The following is a 23,250-nucleotide window of genomic DNA, read 5'->3' on the forward strand; positions in this document are numbered from 1 at the left end:
AAGGAAAGAATTGTTTGATGTAGCATTGATAACTTTAGCACAAAATTAGCACCATTCCTTCCAGATGAAAATGGTTAAGCTGAAAACAAGATGTCAAAATACTCACAGCCACAACAGGAGCCCATAAGCTAGCTATAGTCCAAAAATTATTGTTGTCTGTGAAAATGAAAAATATGCATCAGTTCAATACAGTTTCAGACATAGATCACACTTCATCATTCTAAAACACCAGGACACAGACATAATAAGAACATGTCTATAAAAGGTAATCAATTATATCTGTACATTTAACATCTGCGGCCGATACGTGGAATTAGAAAACCTATTACACTCTTAAGGATGTGATCCTTGTAACAAGTTTTTATATAAGAGAACCAAAACCAGATGACAGTCATATTTGTTCTCGTACTTTTCTGAACAATAACAATAATAATTTTTAAGAAAAAGTTCTAATGCTTGAGTTTAAATGTCAGACAAAACTTAGAGATTGAGTTGTCCACTATATGTCAGACACCAATATGTTATATAAACAAATTATATTCATGCATTCATGCATGAATATAAATTATAATAGCAAATAATATGGTAAGTATGGGTGAGCAAATAACTTTGAAAAACCGATCCAACTGATGATAACCGACCGAACCGACGTTGGTTGGTTGGTTTGATAGAAAAATCGGTCGGAATCGGTTTTTAAAATTCCAAACCGATTTTTATCAGTCGGTTTGGTCGTAAAATGATTTCACGGACGGATTATGTTCCGTTTATATAAATATATATATATTTAAATATGGTGCAGATGCATTAATGCGATCTGCCCAAGCGGCGCTGCTGCAGTACAACCGTACTACAGCAGCATTGGAAACCAACGGCCATGGCCACTGGTTTCCAAGATATTTATTTTCTAATTCTTTTTTTTATGTTTTCACCTTTTTTTTGTATTATCTTCTCCACGAATCTACTCCTTCTCCCTCATTTTTCCTTCTTCCTTTTCTTTTTGTTTTTCTCTCTTCTCATCTCTTGCTTCGTCCCACCCTATTCTCCCTCATCTTCTTCTTCATTCTTTTTCTTCTCTTCTCAAGATCGTTGATTTTACATTTTTTTTATTCTACACTTCTTACGGAAGCCACCGGCCACCAGAGCTCCGACACCAACATCCTCTAAGAAGACTATCCTAAAACCAATGAAATCGACCGACCGAACCGACTAATCGATCAGTCGGCGCAAGATGGCACGGCATAATAGTCGGTTTCCCTGGGAAACCGACTAGGTCGGTTTTCGGCGTCGGGATCGACCTCGACCGACCGATGCTCACCCCTAAAGGTAAGTGTCCCGAGACTGCTAAACAGCGGATGACCAGTTGCTTCAAGAGACCCATTTTGGATCTCAATCCCCCACCCCACTGCCTTTGACAAAATGAAAAACGTATGGTATGGTTGAACTTACTCTTTGAAATGAAAGAATGCCACGAATATTCAAGAGGTGGAAGGTTGACAATAATAATGGTTGGTTGGACAAGTGGTTTAATCTGCATAAAAAATGTCACCAGGGACTATCAATGAAACCATAGTCATCAAAATGGCACATTATGGCACTAAATCTGAAGAAAAATTAGCGTCTTTAACAAAATTACCTGGAGAAAGTAAGCAAAAGTGAATTTACAAATCAAGAGCACTAACCAATAGGCTACATATCTGCAATAGAGAAGATGACAAGATAGAAACTATGTAAAATCATGAGAACCTTGCAAGGAAACAAAACCACTTATCCACTTTTAGTTCTAATGACAATAAAAACAAAAGTCTATGTTGCTTTTGGTTTATACATATTCACTAATAAAAAGAAAATGTAATTAATCGGCTTCCCAATTGTTTATATGGAGAGGCTTCATCAAAGGTTACGTGAGTTGGGACTTAGAGTTCCTCACATGAGATAAGAAAGAAACTTAAACATGAAGAATGAGGACCTAAAATACTTACCAAATTTACTACAAAGCCTACTTATAATAAAACAATTGAAATAATTGGAATACCCCCCACTATCATAAAAATCGTTTTAGTATAAGAAAAGTAAAATTGAAAACAGCGTGCAGCAAATAAGATGTAAGTCTAAATAAATCCTCATAATATCCCGAATCCAGATCTTGCCCTCTAAATATCTCTTGATTACTACAAACTATCAGTGACTCCCAATAGTTATCCAGATACTTGTCCAGATACAAAAAAAAAAAAAAAAAAAAAAAAAAAAAGAATCCAATGAATCTTAGAAGATATATGTTATTTCCAAATTGGTTATCAAAAACTTGGTCAGTTTGCTGAAACAAATAATCATTGTCTTGAAACTTACCTGAACTGATTAACTCATACCTTGAATGCAAGCTAGTTTTGAAAAACAAAGAAGTTTCTTATCAAAAAAAAAAAAAAAAGAAAAAAGGATGCAAGCTAGTTTCTCAGATGAGATCAGAGGCAAAAAATCTAAATGTACATTGGGAGTAGTAAAGGGGAAAATAGGTAGGGCCGTAACATATTACTATCATGATACAAAGTTTGACTGAAGTTGCAATTGTATCAAAGTTGAAATTAACAAAGTGAAGTCCAAATTCACAGAGGCAGTGACAAACCTGCAATAATCACTTGGTTTTTCATATAGACCACGGCCAACGAAATAACGCTCCTGAGAAAAGCAGATAAACAGACTGTGAATATCATCTTTCAGAAATCAGACAAAAAAAGTGAATTTAAGAAATTTAGTTGTTTTTAACCTGATAGATCCACTTGAAAAATTGAAAAAATGACTGATCTGACATCTCAGAAAGAGTATGGCATGCGGGTAACTTAAGCAACATTGAAACCACGAGGCGTAAAGAAGCATAAACACCCAACACTATAATATATATTCGAAAATAGAATGAATTATCGGAGCTTCGACTATTTCTTTCTTCAAGTACCTTCCTGCAAGATTTTGGAACATCCATCAAAATCCCAGTAGTGGATACATAATTAAACATTAAGATAAAAGAATACGCATGTTACAATTTGTGCACAAGTGGATAATTGATGGTAGAATAATCGCCTCCAAGAAAAGGTCAAAAAGGACCAGCAAATATACTTACACGTAAACATAAGTCACGAAAACAGAACTCAATCCCCACCAAAAGAACCTAATAACAATCCTTGATATAGCCATTCCTCTTGCAGTGGTGTATGCCCCAAAAGTAAGCAACACGTCTAAGCAACCTATAATAATATCAAACACGGTGAACAGGGAAAGGTAAAATCCAAACAAGGGCAAAATTGGGCCGGTTGAAAATTTAGAATCCATACTCTCGATAAAGTTCATGATCGCAAATGTTGGCCCAATGCTAAGAATAGCTTTGAAAGTGTCCAAATTAACACGCTCCTTATTGAAGGCAAAAATTGCCAAAGCCTATCAATTTGTGTAAAACAAGTTAGGAGATAACAAATTAGAAGGCTGCAGATGAAGCTAACCACAAAGAAGAGGAAGAATCACGAGTAACCTGGAATATAATTGCCAAAAAGATCCAGAGACGGTGAAAACTACGGTATAGGTGAAGAAATGAGCGATGCTCAACAAAAGAGGTCTTGCCAGTCTGCATAACATTTGAAAAAGTAATGCCACCGACAAAAAAAATAAAATGTTCAAACTGAAGAGTTATAACTACAACCAAACAACTAAAAAAAGTTATTCCAGTAGAGAATGACAGTTATCATCATTACAAGATAAGTTACAAAGTCATGTAATCAAGTCCTATGATACAAATATATCTCACAAAAATGGAACTTGGCAGATCAAAAATAAAACATTAAAAACACTCTTCTACTCCCATCAAGCACTAGGATAAACAATCCTGAAAATTATTCAGTAAAAACCGGATGTCAATAAACAACTCAAGGCACTCATACAGACAGAAGATGTTTCCACCATGATGTGGCTTCTATGGTCTGTCATGACAAACCAAGTTACTTAGATAAGTGACAGATTGTTGATTAGTTCACTGTTCAAGCAAGTTAGCTGAAGGTCGGTGTAAATGTTTTTCTCTTCATTCACAAAATACAGTTTAAATGACCTTTTGAAAAACTCGACCTTTTGTAACCCCAGTTTCTCGAGTCCCTCCTCTCCCAATTATATCGATGAAATATTTGTTTTCCATTTTTTATTTAAGAAAATAATCCTGCACCAAAAAGCTATCAAAGCATGATGATTCCTAGTTTGCTATCACGGCTTTAGATAATTTTTGGATAAGATCGCAGCTTTAGATAAGAATTTGAAAGCGGCCTGTGATGAGTTTCACACAACTGTTCTTGACCTCCACAGCATCCTACCATCATAGGAATTTACCAAGAAAGTTGCAAGAATAGAAGCAATGAAAAGTTTGTTGCCGATAGTCTTTTTCTTTGTCATTTGTTTCTTTGTTTTTGTTGTTTCTGTGAGTTCCGTATCTTTGAACAATTTTGTTCCTTTTCATCAATCAATGAAAAGTTCGTATCTTGTTAAAGAAATGTTCAAGAAAACAAACCCTAAAAGGAGTGAGAGAATAAAGCAAAAAATACTAAGTTGCATAAATAACGAGTCCCAGTTATAATTTATAACAAATATTATAAATAGAATAGTTGCCAAAGATCTTAGATAAGGAACACCAATGAGAGGCCTTAAACTTGGACAACTCATAATACTCGTTCCAACTTCCAAGATTTGAATTTGTCCTCAAAAATCCTTTTGTCTTTCTTGTTTTGGCCACAATGGTGCATTCTTTGCGGGAGCACTTTCAAAGATCTTGATCATATTCTGAGCTATCAGACTATGAGTTAACCTACTCAATTTGGGATTATTTTTTTTTGGAGTCGCATTTGTTTCACTTCAAATAAATATGCTTGTTCTATGATGCAGGAGGTACTTTTGTTTCCAACATTTCTTGAAATGGGGCGTATCCATTAACACGCTTGTTTTTTCGCAATTTTGTGGAACATTTGGCATGAGAGGAATAGTAAGATTTTTTTATAGATTTAAAGGTCTTAGGAAGATGTTTGGTCTCCTATTAGGTTTAATGCAGCTCTCTGGCTGTCGGTTTCCAAGGATTTTTTAATTATTTATTAGCCATTATTTTTTTGGATTGAGCCCTCCTTAGTATAGCTAATTTGGGCTTGGTTCCTTCTGTTGGCCTATCTTTTTGTATGCACTTGTGTATCCTTTCACTGTTTCTCATTTAAAAAAACACACACACATGGACAGAGTAACTAGCGCAATGCCTTCATAGCCTACCTCACTACAGAATAAGCCCCTCCTTATAAAATGAGCTCCCTGTCCCAATCTCAACGTGAGGCAAGCTCATTTTGATCCCTCCCTAATCAACATTATCTAAAAGGCACAAATCCTTTAAAGAGTGAAAGTTTTCCTTGAGAACATATTAAATATCTTATATGCAAAACAAACACTATATTCCAAGTCAGTCTCCTGAGCTCACCAATTCACAGCAAAAGATCTTCCCAGTGCAAGTTCTTTGTTTTTTTTTTTTAACGAGAAACAAACTTCTCATTGAAATAATGAAAAGGAAGATAAATGTTCAACGATACAGCCTATCGAAAGAGTGAAAGAAAATATTGCAAGAAACAAAAACTAAATTTGGGAACAAAAAGCACCCCAATTAGAACAAATAAAAGTAGAAGAATAATTTCCAAAAATAGTTGACAAAGAACACCACTATGAAGCTTTAAATTTAGCTATGCTAAACCAATCGAACGAAGATTTACGATCTTATATGCAAAACAAACACTATATTCCAAGTCAGTCTCCTTAGCAACAGTGGCAAATCCAGGATTTTTGTTGAGGGGGGCTTCACTTAAACTTTAGTAGAAAAAATTTATGAGTTTAGAAATCTCAAAATTCATAACTAAGTTCAATTATTAATTTATGTCCTCTACAAATTTTGATATTATGAGAGCGCTACATAATAACTTCAATTTAGTATAAAAAAACATGACGATTTATAGAGAAGAAAAAAATATATATATATACATAAGTACAACAATTTTTAGTAAAGATATTACCTATATATAATGCAAAGTATAAATTGGAAAGAAAAATAAGCATTGAAATTGCCGGTGTGTGCGTTTAAAGAATTTTTGCCTTCTAGACAATGCAAAGTATAACTCCCCTTTACTGAAGTTTCTTACGTTGGTGGCTTTTTTATTTCTATATTTTTTTCACTCCTAAGAGAGTTTGTATCATTGAACAATATTGTTCCTTTTCATTTATCAATGAAAAGTTCGTATCTTGTTTAAAAATATATATATATTTATATAAAGGAATTTTTTAAATTTTCTATAAAAGATAATAGAGAATCACGAATGGTATAATTTCTTTTTTTTTAATGAAGAAATTATGTATGATTCTTTTTTTTTTCTTTTTTTTCAAAATTGAGAAGCTGAGAGATTATATGAAAAATAGAATCTAAATCACGTATCAGTGGTCTCGAACCTAGGATTCAAGGGAATTGAGAGATTAAAAAAAATCAAAAACCGAAAATTGCCCTTGAATAAGTTCAAACCTAAGTTGCAGGGGGGGCCTGGGAATGCATTTTGCCACTAAACCCGGGATTCGGGGGGCTTGAGCACCCCTTGGGCCCACACTGAATCCGCCCATGCTTAGCAATGCAAGTTCTAGAACATAAAAAGATGTAATAAAACATCAAAATTCTAACCCGTTTCGAGCCTCTAGGCTTCTGTAAAAAACTTGACTTCTCCCTCATTGGCCAGCCCAATTCAAAGCAAGTAGGTGACCTACATAAGTGTCACAGTTGATAACAACGATACCACGAGTCTACTTGTCATAAGAGAAGGTTATAAACTTATGAAAGCTAAAGAACCAACCAAAAGTATTCGTTGAAATCATCATAGTTCCTCCATGCTGAATGTGCGGCTTTCCCATTTTTATTTCTTTCAGTTTCCTGCACTTCGTGAAGATGAAGATGAGGCTCATCCAAGATAAATAATTTACATAATGAAAAGCCAATTTACTACTGGTTAGAACATGTCAGTTTGAGTGACCAAAAGGTCAAAATAGACCATATTCAAATACTCCTAATTATCTTCCATCACAACATTTATTTCTACTTTTCTCCCTTTCCTCCTAAGAAGAGAGGTTTGGAGGAGCATGGTAGCATTCGATCAAAAGTAGTACACTTTAAAAATAGGATCAAAGCTGCAGCATCAACAAGAAGCAATACCTATCAGCTTTTTGGCAACAACTTCACTTAAAATAAAAATTAACCAATTATATAACAACTATATTTAAAAGTAATTTATATAAAAACTAATATAGTTCATGGTAAAGTATATAAGCAAATTAAATAAAGAAGTAAACTTCAAGACTATTCCCCCACTATCAAGAGCGAACAGCAAATCACTCCAAAATGATGTTTTTATTAAGAAATGTCTTTTCTTACAAATGTTCCATTTCATATGTGCCATGTTGACATTGCAGCACTAGTAAAAGAGTGATCCACTTACAGCCACAAGTGTATGATATATAGGACAAATGATTTGTTGGAGGAAAGACGCAGAACCATCTTCCAACTTACAGCTACCAGCACGATCTGCTTCTCCATGATCGAGAATAGCATCCAATTCTTTTGCCATCTATAACCAAATTTATAATGTGATTAATCATAAATCAAGATAAGGCAGTAAGCATTTCATCTATGATTTGTAACCAAGAATATTCCCAGCTTGTATATGGAAGTTGCTTGCTGTTAAGAGCACGAAGAAAGATCAAACTAAGGAACAAGACATCACATCAAAAAGAATCAAGGTTAAAGGAATATTCAAAAATTTCTTTAATATAGATATCCATAAATATGCCAAACAGTGAGCTGTACTCTATTTATAATCAATTCCTACTAACAAGCTCCTTGGGTTATTACTAATTTGCCCTAATACCTCAATAATATTTCTAACTACCCGAGTAGCATTCCTAACATCCTCCTTAGTATTCCCATTTCCCACATGCACCATATGATAATGTGATGAAACTCTCAAAAAGGCATTGCATTCTTCTTTTATAATGAGAAACCACACTTTTATTAAGAATTCAAAAAGGATTTTCATCCTCTTACTTCATCTCCAACACCCAAACTCAGCATAAACAATCAGAATTGTAAGGTTCCATCGAAGTAAAACCAAACATATCACTTTGTTCCACAAGAGATCTATAGAAGAATAAATCAAAGTCAAAGTAAAATACATGTGACTTTTCTCACCGAGTTTTGTTTTTTCTCTTCTTTTTTTACGAGACTTTTAACTCAAAAAGAAAATATAATTTTTGTTTTATTTTTACTCAAATCATCTTTATGTGGAATTAATATTGATACCCAAAAAGTACCATTGTTAGCTGCAAAGCAGAATTGTAAAATTGAACATCTGCCCAAAAAGAAATAACATTATACGAGTCACATATGTCAGAATTGGGAGGCTTTTATTCACCATCATTAATTTTCTGTTTTTTTTTCCTCTCTCTTTCACTCCTTTGGTAGTTTTTATCTTTTCATTTTATCAATGAGAAGTTCATTTCTCGCTCAAAAAAGAAAATCTTTAACTTCGGGCTTTGGTGTTAGAATTTGAATAAATAATTAAATTTATCATAACCTATCAACTTAAACACTTTCGTGTTTAGCAGTGATTTAACATGGTAATAAGGCAGGAGATCCTATGTTCGAACTCGTGTAATGTTATTTCTTCCCCATTTAATTCTCCTTATCATTTACCACTTGTTGGGCATTATGAAAATTTTCAAATCCAAAAGTGAGGGGGAGTATTAGAATGTGAATAAATAATTAATTTACCGCAACCATCAGCTTTAAGCTTTTTGATTTAGTAGTAATTTAACAATTTGAAAGAAAAGAATTGATAAGGATGTTAGTTTTATGGCTTCAATCAAACCAAATATTTTGATGATCACAAACCAAGTATAAACTAACAATTTGAGTGTTTTAAAGTGTCTGTAGCGTAAAGCTCGAAAAGACAAATGCAACGTCTTTTGAATCACTCAAATCGGAGTTCAAAATAAAAAATTATGGTCAAAACAAGTCAAGTGGACTAATCCTACGTGGCGGGTGACATGGACAGGTGGATCACTCAGATGTTGACATGTGGCATCAAGAGAACATACTTATCCTGACGTGGCATCCAAAAATTGAACAAATGAAAAGACGACATGTGGCGCTTTCAATCTCCACGAATCCATTTCCACAAATTTCTCTCAATCTCCTCAATCACTCTCAATCTCCATAATTTCTTGATCTCCACAAATTTCTATAAATCTCCATAAATTTTTTTTATTCTTTTACCTTATCATTCACCTTAATCGACACCGTTAATCCTTTTTTGCCCTAAATTCAATGGCTAAATTTTCATCCTCGAAAATCTATTTAAAGCCACCAAATTTCACCATTCCCCACACCAATTATCGAAGCAAAATTTCTCTCTTCAAATTCTTCTCTCAATTTTTTTGCAAAATCTTCATTCACTCCTACACATAACTTGTTCATTTTTTTGTGAGAGATACATTAAAGTGGCTTTTTAGCCCTTACTTTGATGCAAAATTTTGTGTAATCCACTTGTATTTTTGCATTCTTTATTTTCAAATTGGGTTTTGTATTAAGGTGTGAGTACACCTTGGGTTGTGAGAAAACACAATTGGTTGGATCCTGAACCAGTAAAAAGAATCGTGGGTTTCTCTTTAGCCTAGGATAAAAAGAGGGTCGATCGTTTGGTTCTCACCCATAAGAGGGTCGTTGCAGTAAAATATCCAAAAATTAGTCTTGAAGAGTGGAGTAGGAATTTCCGAACCACTGTAAAAATTCTCGGTGTCACCCATTCTCTTCTCTTCTCCTTTTTAAATTCAGTATTTATCTACTTTGAATTATTTTGCTAGATTGCATATAGGTTTTCTTAAATATTTTGTTCAATATTTTTTCTTGTTAATCTTCGTTTGTTGATTGCATAATTGCTTGTTACTCTTGAATTTATTTTTAATTTTGAAAAAGTGGTAGGCAATCCTATTCACCCCTTATAGCGTTGTCATTCGATCCTACAAAGGAATCTCCCACCCTCCCCCCTCCCACCTCCCACTGAGATCACAACAAAGCTCCCTAATTAGTAAAACAAAAGATGATAGTAACAATGTCACATAAATCCTTCGATCGAACTCCTTCTAGAATCTAGTTAGACAGTAAAGGTTTTGAGTTTAACAGTAAAACTTGTGTCCAAGTGAAATCATTGAAGTTGGAAATTAGTTTCATTCAACCATGAGTCTGGAAATATCAAAGAGGTATTTAAAACTTACATGGTGGAACAAATAGCAAATGCATTCAGGAAGGAAGCGGACATTTGCAGCTTCACCCCATATAAGCAAGTACAATGAAACAAGGAAAAGCTTCCTGTCCCTGTTAATAGCCTCTAAGCTGTTTGAATAGAATGAAAATATAGATGCTCAGTAGAAAAAACAAACTAAACATTTTAAGAGGAAAAGAAAAAGAGTTGCAGCAATCACCTATTCCATGCAAGGCGTATACGCAAGTATTTACACCATTTGATGTAATTGTCAAGCACCTTCAAGAAAACCTGGTTGATTGCTTTCTCATCTATTTTCTGCAGAAGCTCCAAATAGTTCCAAATCAAATATGTATACATTTGTATGCACATTAATTTTATATGTTCGTAGCAGAAAAAAATAAAAAAAAGAAAGCCAAACAGAATAAAAGAAAATAAGGTCACCCCTCTTTCATCTCGTTTGGCTTCGGATCAAGTTTCCTCTCTTTTTCCTTTCCCAATACTGTGGCCACTTGGGTTTGCAGCCACTACAACTCCTCTATGGCTTATTTAGGTCCCCCATTCGTTCCACCACCAAGACCTGATGGAGGTGCATAAACTCAAGTCAGAAGTCACTCTCCGATGCATAATAATGCATTATTTGAAGGTATGAGCAGTTGACAAGGAATTCCATTGTAGGAAGATTCTACGGATCTCCTCTCAAACCCATCTTATCTTGCATCACTCTCAAAATTGACCTCTACCTTCCTCTCAACCAACAGCTTCAACATGAATCCCCTTCTCCACCTGGAGCTTAACCTTACCATCCTCCCCCGCAACGGCGAGGAACTATAAACACTGCTTCATCATCATTGAAATGAAACCCTTCAGGACTGAAGTCAATAACATGTTCAGAGGAAGTTGAGACTGAATTCATTAAGGATACCCCATTCTCTTTCTCCATACGTTGGAGTTCTCCAGTTACTGGATGTTTCATGACCCTCTTTACTTTTTTTTAAACAAGAAACGAACTTTTCATTGATGAATGAAAAGAAACAGCCTTCAAAGATACGAACTCCCAAATGAGTGAAATAGTGAAAATAACAAAATAAGGGGGAGAGAACAAAAATGAAGAGGGATACAACCAAACTGGTAAACAAAAGATAACTAAGGAGATATAGATGCCGAGATAATTTGCATATAAAATGGAAATAGCACACCAATTAGAAGCTTTGAGCTTGGCGAGATTAAAACTTTCCACCGGAGATCTTCTTCTTCCTTCAAAAAAATCCTTTGATTTCTCTCAAACCATAATTCAGATATAAGAGGTTTAAAACCATTAACCCAAAGAATAATCACTTTTGGAGGCAATCTTGGATATATAAACACCAAATGCTTGAACAGTTATTCCAAACTGGTTGTAGAAGCATGTTGGGAAGATTCTTTTGAAAAACTTCCGCCGAATTAACCTTTCCATTGAGAAGAATCCATGAAAGAACATTGACTCTCTTTGGAATCCATGATTTCCACAACTTTGAACAATAGTCTTTAGGCAAAGAGTCAGAAGAAACTCTAGGCTTGCATAAAGAGGTAACCGAAAATACACTTGAAGAGGTTTACTTCTCGCCCACAAATTCTTCAAAGAACCCAGCTTCATCAACCATATACTATTGGTAGAAACGATTTCAAATAAAAAGACTTTTCCAATGGACATCACAAAGCTGGACTCAAAACAGTGGGAAAAACAGAGGATTAGTTCCCATAAAGTGAAAGCAAGAAGGGTTAGTCCTCCTTTATACCCCTGATCTCCAACTTTCGTTTTGACTCCGCTCCAAATGTTAATGAAGCCCAACCATCATATAAAGAAATGTTGTTCACTAGCATGAATGTGCCTGCTCTTGCTGAACCAATCATAAAGAAGACCGACCAGTCGACCACATCACCCCTTTAGATGCTTTAAACCTGAAAAGGCCTATTATGATCCATCGGGAAAAAAAGAATAATGATGATCGGTTCAAAATTCTCAAGACTCTTTAGGACAATACGAGTATTGATACTCCTTAAACACAATTCAACCAAATAAAGTTTTACTGAGATGTGAGGACAAACACCAAGTTAGGCTCCCTTCCTCAAATGGAGGTCGGACAACAATCGGGAATCTACCTGTGGTTAGCTTGAATCTACACCTTCAAGTACATAGTTTGAATCTGGTTTTTTGGTTGAAAGTTAGCCTATGTATCTCTCCCCTTGACCACTCCCTTCCTCTATTGTGTAAATCCACCCTTTCTACGTCTCTACCCTTCACATTGGAAGATGGTTGATATCCATGACCAAGCCAGAGAAAGAATTTGAGATGAATAAGAATGAAAAAAATAATTAGAAGTAGAAGAAATGACAGAATGGGAAGAATTTGAAGAACTCATAACATATTTTTCATTTCACTGGTATCCTATAACGTCAAATTTACCACTATCAGGGAGAAAATTGATCCATGAACAAATTTCACTCATGGCCCAAAAGAAAACGCGATTAACTTCCATTACAGCCCAAACCAACATCAAAGGCATGAAGACCCTGTCTTAACTGCAACTAATCAAAAGCTCCAAGAGGCATATTGATAAAAACCAAATAGCAAAATAGATTGAAAGAAAAAGGGATGGAAGGATTACAATAATCCACGAGTCATTCAAGGTACTTGGACCCTTCCTTCTTGAGATCACTCAAGCCTAAATCATACCAAGTGTCTACTTTCCTCCCTTCCCCCTCACTCTATTTTTTTCTTTTTTCTTTTTTTGACAAGATACGAACATCTCATTGATTAATGAAAAGGAAAAAAATTGTTCAAATGATACAATCTCTCAAAGGGAGAGAGAAAAACAACAAAACAAAAGAAGTAGAAAGAATAATGACAAAAATCATAAGTGCTACTTTCAGAACTAGTCTTCTTCTTGCAAAGAACCAACTACCTAAAAATTTAGGAAACTTGGCATAAAATCTTCCTCTTCAGCCATACAAGCCTTTAAGAATCAAGGAGACCACACTAGAACATCAAAACCTTCCCCCTCACTCTATTTATTACAACTCTCTTTGACAACTTCCATACCTAATTACTAAAACCCTTACTATTCTATTAATAACCCTAATTATCCAAAAAGGTCGTTCCTGTCACATATGTGGGCAGACTGGGGGACACGAAATTCATAGAAACGCACCGAAGCCAACAGACCAGAAGATACTTTTTTTCCTATGACATATGATAACACCTATTCTAAAAAATCACATTATAAATAAATAAATAAATAATAAAAATAAAATAAAATAAACCTGTGCCATGCATGTAGAAAGAAACGATACTTTCTATTCCCCAAAAAACTTGTACCAAGTGGAAATTCCATTTGCCATCCTAAATTTTATGAAGCTTTTATATCAAAAGGAAATATTGTGTAAAAGGCGAAAGAATAGTTCACCCGCATGGCTTCGTGCAGTGAATCATCAACCAACGTCCTAGAAACAAAACTTAAGGCAGTATTGGATAGTTGATGCAGAAAGTTTGACAAAGTTTAGATTATTGAAACTACTCACTGGATCAGCATAAACAGGTATGCCAAGGCGAGATTGAGCATTTGCTACCATGAGAACCACATGCTCTCGTTGATTTCTTATGTTGTCCCTCTGGAAATAAGCAATTAAAAGTTAATTAACAGTTAAACCAATAGCCTCAGCAAACAGTAGTAAAATATTTTTCTAGATAAGAGACAGAGAATATAAAAATTAAAAAAAAAAAAAAAAAAAAAAAACTCCAAAGAGGAAGGGAAAGTGGAAACAACTTAGCGGCCAGGGTAGAGGGGATGGTCCCCAATCCTCTCAATTCTTTTTTTCTTTAAATTCGAAGCAATATATGATTTCATTGAAATAGGTGGAAAAATACAAACAAACGAGAATGAAGTTGCAAAACACCTCCCCAATTGGCAGTCATAAAAAAGAGCTTGAACCTAAAAAATGTTTATGTAAAAAAGTTTAAGAAGAGGAATTGGTTGGGTGTTGAGGATTTGGTTGGAGTTTAGAGGGACAGTTGATTTCAAAGGGTGCCACGTAAGATAAATTTCTGAAAGTATTCAATAGTTCTTGGTTTTGCAAATCCCCAGCCTTGAACCAAAAGCAACCTTTGTCAAATGGCAGGTCAGTAAAGATGATTGTCTACCACTTGGGCTTGTTCACACACCATGCACCAGTAGGAAATAAGAGATCATCTTGGATGTCTTTTGAAAAAGTTCAAGGATACAAATTCCCAAAGGAGAGAGAAAAAGTGAAAAGAAATAAAATAAAAAGAGGCCCGACTAAGAGATCATCTTGGATGTCGTAGCTGGATTTTTCATTAGTATTAGCCCTCCTAAGGTTAGAGCTCATAAGAAGAATTTCTTCTTCATTGGGCACTTCCCTAGCCAAATGGCTTAAGTAATTCCCCTTGGGAGAGAATTAAGAACAGAGTTTTTAAGGAGAAATTCCTGCACTATGACAAACCCAGCATCTAAAGTATCGGCCATCTTCTAAACATGAAGCTCCAACCTTTCTCTGAAAAGTGTATCTTGCCCCCCCCCCCCCCCCAAAAAAAAAAAAAACCCTCGAATCCAGCAATCTTTCACCATCTTGAATCCAGAAGATTACTAACTCAGAAATCTAATCTTTACCGTTCACAAATTTTAAGTAGATTTTCCAATACCATTTTCTCCTTTTTTAAGAATAAATTCACCTAAACATCCAAAAGAAAAATCAGTGCCACCACCAAGAGTAAATGCAAGGAAACAGTCCTTCTTACGAGAGACTGGAACTTTATTCCTCCGACAGTTTTTCTTTTTCATTTATGAGAAACCGAGCTTTCAAGCAAAATGAAAGAAAATACAAGGCATATAAAAAAACCAACCCTAGCTATGTATTCCTCCTCTTTGTTTTTTTTTTTTATATCCGTGGGTCCGTGCCAGCTTGCACGCCGTCTCGACTAATCACAGGCCAACCGCCTGACCCTACTACATTTGGTTGACAAAGTAACTCGTAGAATATTAAATCCTAGGTAGGTGGCCACCATGGTTTGAACTCATTCCCTCTAAGCCCTTTGCTATTTACATGGGCCCTTATTGAACACTAGGTCATCCCATGATGGTTTCCTCCAGTCTTTTTTTTAAATAAGAAACAAATTTTTTATTAATATATATGAAAAAAACCATCATGAGATGGCTCAAGTGGTCAATGAGGGCCTTTGTAAATAGTAAAGGACTTAAGTGGTCAATGAGGGCCTTTGTAAATAGTAAAGGACTTAGAGGGAATGAGTTCAAACCATGGTGGTCACCTACCTAGGATTTAATATCCTACGAGTTACCTTGTCAACCAAATGTAGTAGGGTCAGACGGTTGACCCGTGATTAGTCGAGGTGCGCGCAAGCTGGCCCGGACACACGGATTTCAGAAAAAAAAAATTAATATATATGAGAAGAAAAATATATGTTCAAAAGATATAAATTCCCGAAGGAATGAAAAAGATTAGAAGCAAGAAAAACGAGAAGACATAAGATAATATAAACAACTAAAGCTCTAAAACGGCTTCCCAGGAAGAAGATATTGTAGTAAGTATTCCTCCACAGTTTGATTGAAGCTAAAATACAAGTTGGAGAAATCTATAAGCAAAGAAACTAGTGGATACAGAATAATCATATCATAGCACATAAAATTAAATCAAGACTATACTTAGAATATTCAAAATAATAATAATAATAAATTAAAGTAGATATATACACAAACCTGGAATCCAAATGCATATTCTAGAAGGTCAAACATATCTGCATTTCTTTGTCCAGATATCTCAAATTCCAAAGGCAGTCTAGGGAAATGCTCTGTATATCTTATTGCAGATATTGTAGCCCTAACCTGTAAAAATACGCCCAATAAGTATTTCTAGTGTGCCATATATAAAACATAAACAAAAACAAAAAAGCATAGATAACATTAGGTTTTTTGTCCCAAACGTCCTTTGTTCTAGCATTCTTGTGTGAGGAAAGGGGGAAATTTTCTAGGATAGCAGTCTTTGAATCTATAGCTACCTGTCCAACTCCAATCATCAACCCAAAACAAACCCAGACTTATCAACCACCACCACCGCTCTAGTATTTTTTTTCTTTTTTAACAAGAAATGAACTTCTCATTAAAATAACTAAAAGATACAAGATTATTCAAATGAAACAAAATTCCAAAGGAAGTGAAAGAAAGCACTTCCACTCCAATATTTCTTTTACGAATAACATAAAAAACAAATCAAACACAGATTACACCTAGCTTATTCTTTTGTACAATCCAAATACATGTTGCACATAAACTTTTTTTTTTTTACTAGAAACAAACTTTTCATTGATATATGAAAAGGAAGAAAATATTCGATACAAACTCCCAAAGGGAGCATAGCAAGAAAGGAAAAAATAGTCAAATAAAGAACAAAAAACCAAAAGATACAATAGAATAAAACACCGATGTACAAAGCAACTATAAGCTCAACGAAAACATGCGACAAAAGAATCATAAACACTCATTTCAAGCTTGAATTATGAAGCTCATTCTCAGAAGAACATCTTGGCGACAAATTAGGAAAAAAGAGGATGAGGCTTTCTGACAAAATCTGCAAATAACCTTGAAAAGACTTAACCACATCAGCCGACTAATTAAGAGATCCATCAAAAGACCAATAAATGAAGACTTGGAAAGAGCATAGGCCTTTAAAATACGACTTAAGGGCAATTAGAAGCCCAAAAGAACTCCTCAGAAACTGAAACAAGAACAATCAAATTCTCAAAACCTTCATCCAACCCAGCAAAGATGGAAAGCTCAGAAAAACTACTTTGATCTGTGAAGCTAACATAAAAACAACTCCTGGAAGCATCCTTGACCCAACGTGAGAACCAAAACCAGAAATATTGCCAAATAAAAGAGGAAGAACCAAACTTTAAAATGACCCTTCGGATTCCAAAAAACCGAGCTTTGAACAAGATTAGAACTTCGAAGAAACTTTTACACTCTCATCAATGATTGGAACTAGGGTTATGCCAACTTCTTCAAAATATTGAAAAAAGCTTTGATTATCATAACAAGAATGGTTTGATGAGGAAAGCAATGGAGCCGCTCTCCCAGGAGGGTTTAAGATTCTTGATCTTCCCCAAAAATATTATTAAAATCTTCTATAAAAGAATGCTCGGAGAAATCTTCATGATCAACCTCTTGATCTTCTGGAAATCCAGGAGAATCCTGACTACTTATACTAATATTGCATTCCTTCCTCATCACCATATGAATCACAAACATTTGTATTCTTAATATCTATGTTATAAATCAGGTTTTCCAATCTCATGCTTAAAAAACTTGGGCTTGCTAAAACCGTGAGAGAATCAATCATTCCCTTATAGATTGAGTAGAGCTCTTGAATCTCCTACCATAATCATTTCTCTCACTTAAGCTCCCATGTCCCACTGTATAAGATTCCTTCCCTCTAAAGCTTTTATTATCCTCTCTTCTCTTTCTTTTCTTTTCCTTTCTCTTGTTTTCCTCTCCTCATCCCTGAACCAGTTTGCTAATGAATACATACAAAACTATCCATTAAGTATTCTCTAAGCAAAAGATGCAAAAGTAGGCATCCATAGAAAGGTTTGACGTCACTCACTCAATTTTTTGAAGTCAATGAAAGATTACCAAAAAAACAAAAAAAACAAAAAAAAAAATTTTAAAAAGCTCTTTCAGAGACACAAAGTTTAGTCATGCTGTCATTACAAAAAAGTCAATATGATTTGCACCAAGTAAGTGTAATAAATTTATTATTATCCAAAAATCTAAGACAGGGTGTGTCACCTATTAAACTTAATTATCCATTAATTATCATTACTATACTTCTCAGACAATAAAAAATTAGCACAACATAAGCTGCCAAAATAATCGAGTGAGAAATAGATAAGACACTATTTCAGGTTCACCTACTTCAGGGAAAAGCCCAATGGCATTGGTCAGTGCTTGGGCGTCCAAAGGAACAATGTTGTAGGGTACGAATTCCCCGGAGAATGTAGTATCAGAACTTCTAACTCTTTGTAGCTGAAAATCATAGAAACATTGAGATCAGACCTTAGATATCAAGAAAGGCTAGGGCTGACAGGGAATGGGTCCCTAGTTAGTAGTAACTACCTCTTCCATAATCAATCTTCCAACTCCGTGCGGATCTGCTTCTTTGCTAAGTGCCTCCATCACCTCAACCAAAGCCCTAAGGTTTGCAATTACTTTCTTCGCTTCAGAATATCTGAGCTCCAACCTGAAGTCAAAGATATCTAAAACCATTAATCAAATACTACAAAAAAAAGAGGCTGTTAAACGTTTTAAAAAATTTGTTCTTCCAGATGCACAAAAGCTTAACAACTTTTCAAGATCCAAAAGGACAGCCTATATAAACCAACTGGATCTTAGACACAGTCTTCAAATCATAACTTAAGAAAAAACTCCAAGAATATAGAAAAGGAACATACAGAAACAAGGTTTATACCTATATTCTATTCCATGCAATTACATCACTAGCCTACCATGTGGCAAATATTTAGTTCATGTAAATTGGACGAAGATTCACAATGATAAGATGTCAAACCAGTTACAACCAAGGAACGAGGAAATTTGACAAACAAGTAAATTTGATCTTCTCACTGCCCCATAATAAAAATAATAAGAAACCATGTTCATATACCATATATTTTTATATTAGTATACTTTATTGTCAACTAGTAAAATAAAATTTAAAAAGAAGAAGAAGAAGGAGCAGAGCAGAGGAGAACACAGAAGGAAATGTATTTCAAAACTGCTTTCACATGATAATCCATGGGCAACATCATGTTTTCAAACAGCAGGAAAAATATTTTTCAGAAAACAGCTTGGATTATTAAAGAGGTCTCAAGCATTTATAGTAGTATCTTCTTCTTTACAGATCCACTTCTTTGGCCTACAATCATCCAAATCATTAGCATTAGGTAGGGAGAAATGGTATTCTTAAAGTGCAATACTCCTCTTGGTCTCAAGCTTAAACACGAGGGCTTTTTTCGTGGTGCACAATAAAAAAACATTATATATAGAAAAGTACTGTGCTATGAAAAAAGGTATCATAGAAAATTAAAGTGAGGGCTTTTTCAAGAAATTCTGAAAAAAAAATGGAAAGAAAATAAATTTCATCAAAGAAGACCACTGCAAAAGTCTGAGATGGATCGAAATAAGAACTGAGCACTGAGTTCAAACTTAAATAACAATTTCTCTTCATTTATTCACAGAAAATATTGTACTGTTCCCCCTTCTTGTATATAATGTCCATTTAGAAGACAACAGGTATGACGTGATAGACATCTAAAAATTTTAAAGAAAGGATAAGGTCAGTACTCTCCCAAGTTAGCACTGACTGTTCCCGACTCCCGCCATTTCTGTTCTTCTCTTTGTATATCATCTACTCTATGTTGTCTCTTATATCGCTGGTAGAATTCCCACAGATGTTCAATATCACGATTACGATCTATAGATGCGCCATCCTTCTTTACACGTTTTTGCTGCAAAAGATCTCATGTCACTAAAGCTTTACTCACCAATTTTAACAGACAAAACAAAAAATAAATAACAATCCCACAAAACAGATAGTCCATAATACAAATGCCGAAAAGTAACCATACATGATACTAACCAATATAATTAAGAGTATTTACATAAATTGATATTAGAATCAGATTAGGCTATACCTTAATAACAGACATCAAACCAGTCTTGAACTGAAGAACACCTCTACCATCACTGTTGGGATCTAAGTTTTGTGCCATATTGTATGCCTGCTCACACACTAAATGGAAAAATAAGGTTTTAATTGCACACACATACTAAAGAATAATCCCATGATTTTAATATTTTCCATGAGATAAGCAAAAATAAGGTTGAGGAATTGTTTGATGATATATCATAAATGGAGAGAATAAATTGATAGATCTTATTCACCAAAAAAAGAACTATGGAAAAAAAACAAGGATTGTTTAATTGCAAAAGTAACATTGACCCCTGTCAGACCCGTACGATTCACTCAACCATATCTGAGAGTCAAAAAAATGAGTAGAGCAAGCATACAATTTAGTTCCAAGCTAATACTTAGGGCCAATATTCAATACATATTATACCAAAGTTGATATAATTCTTTTGGTTTTTTTTTTTTTTTTGATAACCATGCCTATCAAGGACAACAATTGCACCTCAACCATCTAATCATCTAACATTCACAATGGACAAACTTGTATTACAATTAAAATCTTAAGTAGGTGGCTACCATGATTTAAATGTTATCTAGTTTTATTGTTTGCTCCTAAGATCACTAGGCCAACCTGGGAGGGTGATGTTGACTTTATTTTTAAGTAGATAAAACTTTTCATTAAGAAATTTAACAGTTATAATAAACTTCAACAAGTATACCCATTCCTCACAAAAACCTTACAAGGTCAAGTGGATATTAGAAGATTTGATTGATGGATGTTGTAAAGATAAAATCCACTGACAATCAAGGTTATGATCATGACGGTTATATGGATATTATAGCAATCGAGGCCATCCTATTGAAGGTTTGGGAGCAGAATTGGAAAAGAAAATATGGATGTCAATTCACATACGATTTAGAACAGTTTATTGGAGGCTCTGGGAATGTACATAGTTTGTAGCAGGTCTTGTCGGTTGTAGCTGGTCTTGTTAGTCATAGCAGGTCTTGTCAGTCTATGATGGAAGAAATGTTATTTCACCCTCCTTTACATGATAGGCAAATATTTTTGCATGTTGTTTGCTTTTCAGACTTGTGGAACATTAGGCTTGAGAGAAGCTAGAGGTGGGGAGAGCTCCTGAAGGAAGGTTTGGGGCCTAACTAGATTTGATGACTTTTTTCAGATTTTTGCAACTCATTGTTTTGGTATTTTTCTTTTGTCTTTCATTCTTGTCGACGCATAGCTCTTTTTTGAAATGTTCGATAGTTGGTTTATTTTATTTTAGCTCCTCTTGTCTTGGGACTTCTAACTTTTGTATTTATTGATATTAAATGCTTGATAAAAAAAATACAAATGATGAAATTTAAAATTTTAACAGATTAGGACAAGATTTAAAAAATGAAATGACATTTACATTAGGACAAAGTTATATACGCCATACTTTATAAATAAAAGTACCATCAATGATAGCCAACGTTTGAATGTCTATTGAACAGTTTCATTCATAATAGATAGATTATCTGGACAACTGGGGCATAACAATCCTTAACCACACTCCCACCCACTTCGTCATCTGCTAAAACACATGCTGTTAATGCAAACATAGGCAAGTCATTCATTTTTTTTTTTTTGCTTGCGCGCACCTCGACTATTCACGGGCCAACCATCTGACCCTACTACATTTGGTTGGTAAGGAAACTCGTAGGATATTAAATCTTAGATGGGTGGCCACCATGGTCTGAACTCATTCCCTCTAAGTCCTTTGCTATTTACATTATAGGCAAGTCTTCGTACTAGCTCATACACTCGGTTTCAAAACTAAAAACAAAGATGAAAATAAATACTATATGTATATACATGTTCAAGTATATGAGGGATGGAGACAGAGCATTTACAGAATATTCAACAAGAAATGAGAGGAATCTAAGTTTCTAATGTACTCGACTCAAAACCTCGTAATGAAGTTGTGGGGGAAAACAAAAAGAAAACATAAGAGAGGATGAGAGCTGAAATGCTTACAAATCCTGGCAACAGTCGAGTCCTCCGCCTGGATTTCATCCGCAGCCTGCAGGATTGCGTCAATGTTCGTGGTTTTTCCAAGAGAGGGTGGGACAGCTCCAACAATCCCACTGGGAGTCCTCCCATGGCCTTGGCCGCCTGCATTTCTGAGCTGCTCTCTCTTCAAAGTCGCGCGCACTAGCCTCTCCCAATTGTCGTTAACTCTCGCCATGATGCTCCGGCTCTAAATCAACGGCCGAGAGCCTGAAGAAGAGACAACCTTCGGATTACGGTGGGCGAGTCAGATCGATTTTAGCTCGAAACCACAACCCGAGAGACGAAATTCCAAATTATAGACGTTGATTTCAGGAAGCAGGGCAACAACGCGGATACAGTGAAAAAGAAGGAACAATTTTCATTTAGCATTTGGGTGGCGCTGTATGCCAAATTACCGATTTACCCTTCCTATCGATTTCGCTTTGAGAAACTGTGCCCGCCGGTCGTGGGTGTAAAACAATGGTTGTCGTCATCCGTTAGCGCATCGCATCTTCCGTTTTCTTTTTCTTACGCGCTGTTTGAGTTTTCCTTCTTTCATTTATTTCTCTTTTTTACTTTTTCAATATCTTTCTTGACTCTTTTTTTTTTTTTTTGTATAAATATCTTCCTTGACTTCGTACTTAAGCATTATAACTTTTTATGACCGAGTGGCGTGGCGTTTTTTCCGTTTCCGCTGTAATAATTTTAATTTGTTTATAATCTTTTTACTTCAATAATTATTTTTTAAAACATAAATCTAAAAACAGTATATTCAATGAAAAACATGTATTTTAAAATATGTGTTTAGCAGGTTTGAAAATTTAATCTTTCCTCGTGTCATTTCCAACCGAAAAAAAATAGATAAAGTTATGTAATTATCTTTCCTTTGTAGTTACATTAATTATAAATAATATATTATCACCTGACACGAAATATTTGAAATTCAACCACTTGAGTTATAGTCGGTTTGGCATAAAAAAAAATCTTAAAATATAAGAAAATAGTTTTAAATTGTATTATTAGTCAAAATAATATTTTGTTTAACCCAATTGAACACATATATATTTATCTTGAATTAATAACACAATTAATTTTTGATTGACAAAGCAATAA

At 34.8% G+C, this 23,250-nt stretch overlaps 1 protein-coding gene across 2 annotated transcripts in view; it reads right to left on the reverse strand.

Annotated features, from left to right (window-relative positions):
- Positions 1–22,509, reverse strand: part of GSL8 (glucan synthase-like 8) — a 41,367-nt gene extending 18,858 nt beyond the window's left edge. The window contains exons 1-20 of one of the 2 annotated variants that reach the window (XM_088125604.1): positions 22,123–22,509; positions 20,110–20,207; positions 19,760–19,923; positions 18,533–18,656; positions 18,332–18,442; positions 16,118–16,243; positions 13,908–13,997; positions 10,567–10,664; positions 10,360–10,477; positions 7,527–7,655; positions 6,888–6,964; positions 6,719–6,797; positions 3,518–3,610; positions 3,324–3,426; positions 3,113–3,236; positions 2,762–2,951; positions 2,621–2,673; positions 1,634–1,694; positions 1,447–1,528; positions 107–156 (exon numbers count right to left, since the gene is read on the reverse strand). In XM_088125604.1, the coding sequence (XP_087981730.1) occupies positions 107–156; positions 1,447–1,528; positions 1,634–1,694; positions 2,621–2,673; positions 2,762–2,951; positions 3,113–3,236; positions 3,324–3,426; positions 3,518–3,610; positions 6,719–6,797; positions 6,888–6,964; positions 7,527–7,655; positions 10,360–10,477; positions 10,567–10,664; positions 13,908–13,997; positions 16,118–16,243; positions 18,332–18,442; positions 18,533–18,656; positions 19,760–19,923; positions 20,110–20,207; positions 22,123–22,333 (2,181 nt within the window). In that variant the 5' untranslated portion in view covers positions 22,334–22,509. Of the gene's footprint in view, positions 1–106; positions 157–1,446; positions 1,529–1,633; positions 1,695–2,620; positions 2,674–2,761; positions 2,952–3,112; positions 3,237–3,323; positions 3,427–3,517; positions 3,611–6,718; positions 6,798–6,887; positions 6,965–7,526; positions 7,656–10,359; positions 10,478–10,566; positions 10,665–13,792; positions 13,814–13,907; positions 13,998–16,117; positions 16,244–18,331; positions 18,443–18,532; positions 18,657–19,759; positions 19,924–20,109; positions 20,208–22,122 lie in introns of those variants that run through there. The other variant, XM_088125605.1, reaches the window with a different exon arrangement.
- Positions 22,510–23,250: the final 741 nt, after the last annotated feature.

The sequence above is a fragment of the Momordica charantia genome, assembly GCF_013281855.1.
Source record: "Momordica charantia cultivar OHB3-1 chromosome 6 unlocalized genomic scaffold, Mcharantia_2.0 BLBB01000006.1, whole genome shotgun sequence".
In the NCBI taxonomy this organism is placed as follows: domain Eukaryota; kingdom Viridiplantae; phylum Streptophyta; class Magnoliopsida; order Cucurbitales; family Cucurbitaceae; genus Momordica; species Momordica charantia.